We start from the raw sequence: 6,818 nt of genomic DNA on the forward strand, positions 1-6,818 counted from the left end.
TTGAATTTGACAGACAGTATTCACTTGCGTACGTGTGAACGCGCCGACTAAAACCGGCCCGAGCCAAATCTAGCCCATTTGGCTCGAGCCAAACCATGACCGTGTGAACGCGACTAATGATTCTGATCCACACATTGGATGATTGTTTTTATGAATAGTGTCTATCGTGAGTCATAAACAGTCGCACTTACCTGTATTTAAAGAAACACATAATTTACATAATTCGTGCGTGAATTGTAACACACTGGAAAGCATTATAAATTTAGCCGTTACTTGCAACAGTTTTACATTAATGTGTATAATTACCTCCGCGCAAACGGAGGTCATGCAATCGCTCGCGTGTGTGTGTGTGTGTAGCCACCGCGCGATCGATAGCGCGTCGAGTCAGCGAGTGGCGAGTCAGCAGCAGCCGCCAGTGAGCGGCGAATCGATAACGCGTCGAGTCAGCGAGTGGCGAGTCAGCAGCAGCCACCAGTGAGCAGCGAGTCAGCAGCAGGCAAGTCAGTCAGCAGCCGCCACCAGCGAGCACATACATGTTACATGTTCGCGCAGGTATGAACTCTCCGTGAGTGCCCTCTGTCTAGTTTATATTTGTGTGTGTGTGGGTGGGTGTTAAGCAGAGATTCACGGGAGTCTTGCTATATTTCTCCAATACAGAAACTCACTACTCCCTTCCTTATGGAGATGGCGATCTAGGAAAGGAAACTTTATAGAACTACTATAGTATCAGGAGTAGATAATAGGGATAATATAGATTATCTACTCCTGATAGTATTTAGCAAACTCCTCATGAATAATATCTATAACTTTATTGCAAATGAAAGACTAGAATGGTGATGACAAATTATTATAATAATAAAAAATAATCACAACAATAATAGCAATAATAGTAATAGCAATAAAGATGATTTGCATGACTGATAGCAGGTCATTTATTACATTAAAAACTTACGCATACAAAAACGGAATATATTGTATAGTTAATGCTGAAATTTATTTTGTGAGAAAACATAAATTGTTGTAATCCATGATCCAGCAATTATTTGCCAAAATATGAACTACATAGACAAGGAACTTATCAAAGCAATACAGTAATATTACGAGTACATTACCAGCAGTTAGCAGTGGTGTTAATGTACTCTAGATAATATTGCATATTATTCCACTGACATATAATTGCATACCAACCTGGCTGGAGACTATAGCTGAAACCCAGCATAGACTCACTAGATTTCTATCGCTTGGAAATTTATCCATGAACAGCCCCGCACAATGATACCATGCGGTCAGCCGATTCAATGTCCACAAAACCAGAGCCAATTTAGACACCAAGATGACGAGCACAGCTAGCATAATTTTATTTAATTATGAAACCTCAAGTGTGCCTGTGGAAGCTGTAGAATCATGTATCCTAATTGAATCTTTAATGAAAACTGTAGCAGCAATTCAAAACAAGGTTTTACAATTAAGCATGAACCATTGTTTTACCATCATTCACTTATTCGATGAAAAATTTAGAAGAATCCAATTATTTAGAAATCAACACATGATCTGACAGCATGCTGCATACCATTTTAATTGACTGACAGTATTTTATAAAATTTGTTTTAATTACCGAGCAGGGGAAAAAAATCACTTTTTCAAGTCTGTGGGGAAAATAGCTCTCGTCAAACATTTTACGGGAGCTATTTTGAGCCTCACGGAAGCGATTTCAGAGGTTTGAAGAGCGAATTGCTCATCGCTCCCGTGTATTTTTTACCCTGTTACCGAGGTAACAAGAATCCCTTCGCTGCCCAGTGCAGGCTAAGCTGCACCATCATGCATTTAGGAGAGCTCTCATCAGAAGCCAGGTATGTGCCTCGCCTTACACGATCCTCAGGTTGGCAATTCTGGATTCCAGTGTCTGGAAAATAAACAAAAAACGACTGCATTATGCAAGGTCTCTGCAAGTGCCACACTGCAAAAGAGCCCCCCCCCCCACCTCCACCCACTGACCCCACCCACTGTGCCAACCTTATCTGAAATCAAAATTGCACCAGCCACCGCCCCACCAGATTACTCAACTTACATTGACAATTCTGTGGTGTGACATCAACAAATCGGTTCATTTCCAATTTCGGACATGCAATAAATGTTTTTTCTTGAAAAATGCAATGAAACTGCATTCAAGAATTGACAGTAATACAATTAGATCAGAGAGTGTTAACTCGCCTTGAAATCCCAAATAATGACCTGACCATCCACGCCGCAAGTAGAAATTTTACTAGCCCCAGCCTTGGTCCCAGTGTGGATTGTGACCTGTCTGAAAGAAGATGAAACCTTGATTATTGCCCGCCAATCATTCACGTTCGGAAACAATACCGAAACTACTCCTCTTTTCCAATTAAAGTGCTGCTGATGGAAACCCATTATGTACCCATTACATATGTAGGACAAAAATAAACATTTACGTCATAAAATGCAGTGATGCAATCGATCAGGGGAGGTAAAACTGGCCTCTTATGTATTATGTACAACATGTATCATGTGGTACAGGCGGCTGGGCTCACTGCATTAGCTTCTCGGCAAGCGGCAACAAGCTGGCCTGGGTCGTTAGACTCGTTACTTTTCACGTTACTTACTTGATCGCGTTCTGGTGCAGCGTGTCGCACTCGACTCCCGTGCCCTCGCGTTCGCCGTGTCTGTCCATGCTCTGAAAGATGGCCTTGGCACTGAACTTGCTCGCCGCCTTCTCCGTCTTCACGTCCATCCTCTCGACAAAGCTGAGCTTCCCCTCGTCGTGGCAGAAGACAAACGGCAGGCAGTCGTGGCCCTGAGCACAGAAACACAAAGCGTGGGTTCAGTGAAACCTGCATGTAAAGACGATTCAAGGAAAACACCGAAAGTGCCTTTCACAGACAGATGTCTGTTCTATATCTATAGATATGGTTTCACTGTATAACTGCCACTCAAGGAAAATGAAGAGTGTCTTTTGCAGGCCGACATCTGTCCCATAGAGGTGGTTAGGTTTTGTAACTGCCAATCAAGGGAAATGTGACGTATCCTTTATGGAAAGGTGCCCGTTCTAAAGAGTTTTCATGCAAAAGTTTTTATAGCACAAATTTTCCATACCTACACATCCAAAAGATTTAAAAGTCATTCATTTAAACGTCTAATGTGAATACGTATATTATAAGAAAACGTCTTTTTAATAGGTAAATTAATATTAGCCAATGCAGATACTCACAGCCACGACGATGCTGTACTCGGTAACCCACTGACAGGTCATGTAAGGTAGATTATCGGTTTTGATGGTCGATATCGCCATATCGTTGGCGGCATCGACGACGCTGATGCTGCTGTCATGGCCGACCCAGGCCAGCTTGTTGCCACTTGCTGAGAAGCTTACGCAGTGAGCCCAGCCGCCTGTAGCATAGAATACATGCTGTACATACACAAGACATATTCAGTAGAAAAGCTCACCGGCGTTCTTACGTGAAAACAACTCTTAAGAGTATGCTACGCGTGGAAAAATATTCACCCACCGTGAAATTAACCACTCGCGAAATTGTCCGTCAAGTCTGAATTCGCAAAAATATGGCGTATACAGTAAGTTACTAACCTCCTCCATTAGAGAATTCAGCCATCATGTTGCCAAGTGTCATCTTCTTGCCCCAAGGTGTGCTGGATGGCTTCTCATCTACCTCCTTAATGTAACCGGAGAACACCCTGCAGGAAGGTAATATGAGAGCCAATGTCTTCAGGGTTCAAATACCGATCAAGGTAAAATGCTAGATAAACACTTCAGACACTTCAGCAATTGTACCCAACCACGTTCGATCAATTTTGTAAAATGAAGTTACAGTTATCGTGAAGCTTCACATTCTAAACGCTAGAATGATTTACTACAGAAATTGATCAGCTCATTAGAAGCACAGCATCCTATTATCCAGGCCGCAGCATGCAGAAGTTTCAGCACAGCCACAACCTGGTGCAACTTAAACCACCATTAATTACCTGGCTTTGAAATCCGAGGAACCAGCCGCAATCAGCACGTTGTTAGGATGCCAATCAATGCTGTGAAATGAGAAACACAGCTGAATGCAAGCAAAAGTGAGCATGAATAAGCTTTTACATGAAATAAGAATCCCTTTCATAGTTTATCTTCCAAAACATCACATTTCTGTCAGCAGCAGTTATATACATCGACACATGATAATTAATGATGTACGATGTGATTTTCACTTAGTTCACATTATTATATGACAGATGATTGTATGCAGCATAGTACTTTCAGACAGTATTTATTTAAAGAGTTTAAAATTAAAATGCTAAACGTAGACAGCAATGGTGGGAGCATCATACACGCTTGACAGTGACACATTCAGTGACAGTTAAACAAGTAACACGTTCCATTTGAAACGATCACATCACCCAGGAGTAAATAATCAGCCAACACAGTGGTAATGTTCTTCTAGGTGAGAAAAATGCCGGATTTGTGCAGCGCTGGCGATGCGGGCAGGGAAAAAATAAAAAGATTTTCACGGGAGCTCTTTTTCAAAAGTCTGTGGAAAAAATAGCTCTTGTCAAAATTTTTACGGGAGCTATTTTGAGCCTCACGAGAGCGATTTCGGAAGTTTGAAGAGCAAATCGCTCATCGCTTCCGTGTGTTTTTTATACCCTGGATGCGGGTGCGCATACCTGGTCACGGTGGAGCGGATGGGCTTCTTAATGTGTTTGCTCACCCACCAGTCGTTCTCCTGCTCAAAGTAGCAGACAGAAATCAGCCGAGCACCGCTGCCCACCGCAAACTTGTTCTCTGATCAACGAGAGAAAAAGACAAGCAGGTGTGAGCGAGGAAACAGCTACAATGTCGATGCGGCAGGTTGGCTCGATTTTGGAAGTGAAACGATACTAATCATTCCACAGTGTTTAGTAAATGCATAATTTTTCTCGTCTGTTGGACGAGGCTTAGTTATACGATATTGTTTAACAAGCAATGCCATGCTAACACCTACCCAGGGGTGACCATTTCACACAAGTTGCAGCCCTGTTGATTCTCAGAATTACAAGTGTAGGCTTCCACTTGCTGCCATTGAAGGACCACACATAGGCATTCCGATCCTAAGATCAAAGACAAAAACAAGGCACCGTTGCAGAACTCACTGTTATTATATTACTGTCGTTAAACTATCAGATTAGTCAGGCACCTAAACTGTCCATTTACAACGCTTCACACAAAAGCATATAAAATTGCTAAAATGTTAACCATTTTTACGATAGATAACTCTCGATTTATGAGAAAATGGATTGAAGATTTAGAAAAATACATGAATTGGACTATGTAAATATTAGAGATTGGGCCTAAGATAAAATATTGCTTGTTTCCCCTTTACCGACCGACTCACCAAAACGACGCTACTCGACACATTTTATTGGCAGATTAAAACAAAACAAAAATTATTTCGTTTCGCCAAAAGGGTGGCCTTATGGGGTTTATGTTCTTAATAAGATGTTACATAAGATAAGTTATTATAGTAGCAACTATTATTCCAGTGGAAGCCACAGTATACAGGTATAACAAAATACAAAAACATGTGAAATATCAGCACAACTTACTGTAGGGTGGATACAAATATTCCCATGCCACACAAGTATACACACAAACACACTGCCTGCCACTGGTCGCTTGTCAGTAAAAGCATTATTATAAATAGAGCTTATGTAAATGATAAAAAGTGTTCAATGCGTAACTCACGTTCATGTAAATCTAGAGTTAGCTGTACATCCACAGCTACCACGAAATCCCCTCCCCCCCCAAATATAATCACATGCCTAAAGAAAGCAATGAGACACTCACAGCTCCACAGGTGACGAGCCTGTTGCTACTGTGAGCCCAGTCAATGCTCGTGACTCTCTGCTCATGCTCAGTCAGTACATCGTACAAATCCCACTTTCCATCTTTCCAGCGATACACGTGCACTTCGGACGAGTTGGGGCTCATCGCCAACTCTGTAGTAAAATCATAAAGGAGATAACAATGGCAGACATTACCCAAAACTCACACGAGAATATCATCTACACCCACTACCTATGGAAGAGGAGCAGTGAAAAAAATACACGGGGGCTCGGGGCGATTTAGCCCCCGAAATGCCAAAAAGAGCCCTGGAAATGCTAAAAAGAGCTTCCGTAAATTTGCATAGAGTTCAATGCAAAACAAATTTTAGAGTGCTATTTTCATGCATGCAAGCTTGAAAAGTAGCCCCCGAAAAATAAATTTTTTCCCTGAAGAGGAGACTTATGGTACTCCCATATATGCTTCACCAATATAGCGTGGCCCATTTTCCTGCATATATATGCTGTATACAGTGGAAGATCTAACATATGTACGACACTTAAACATCTGGATAGCCCCCTTAATCTGAATTTGACACTTAGAAGCTTTCACTCTGTCAACTAACATCACTTCTGCTCTTAAAATCTGCCACATTTACACTAAAACTTAGGCCACCTCATAGTCACCAAAAAATGTTTGGCAAGGTTGAATAAGAGGGGGAAGAGAGTTGGTATTAACCCCACCAAAATATATAGGTACGAGATCCAAAACTATGAATCTGCCCAAAACATATAGTAATATATTTTATTGTATAGATAGCAGTTAATTTAGGCCATGGCTACGTGACCGGTTCCGGACGAGGAGCCGCTAGGCTACGCGTCTGAACATCCATCTCACACAGTGATCTTGCGACACGCACACGCATGATTGCGCAACGGGACGCTCTGCTGATTGCCGTGTGTGTGTTTGTGTGTGTGTGTGTGTGTGTGTGTGTGTGTGTGTG

The 6,818-nt window shown here is 41.9% G+C and overlaps 1 protein-coding gene across 1 annotated transcript; it reads right to left on the reverse strand.

Moving 5' to 3' along the window:
• Positions 1-904: 904 nt before the first annotated feature.
• Positions 905-5,991, reverse strand: LOC106806182 (actin-related protein 2/3 complex subunit 1A-like; the record flags this gene model as incomplete). The annotated part of the gene is given in 9 exon segments (XM_014808049.1): positions 905-1,903; positions 2,212-2,302; positions 2,622-2,812; positions 3,227-3,405; positions 3,602-3,708; positions 3,997-4,056; positions 4,681-4,798; positions 4,998-5,103; positions 5,840-5,991. Coding segments are annotated over 9 exon segments (1,043 nt in total), but the record flags the coding sequence as incomplete, so codon positions are not given.
• Between the last annotated feature and the right edge of the window lie 827 nt (positions 5,992-6,818).

This window comes from Priapulus caudatus, unplaced genomic scaffold (genome assembly GCF_000485595.1).
Source record: "Priapulus caudatus unplaced genomic scaffold, Priapulus_caudatus-5.0.1 Scaffold145, whole genome shotgun sequence".
Taxonomy (NCBI): Eukaryota; Metazoa; Priapulida; class Priapulimorpha; order Priapulimorphida; family Priapulidae; genus Priapulus; species Priapulus caudatus.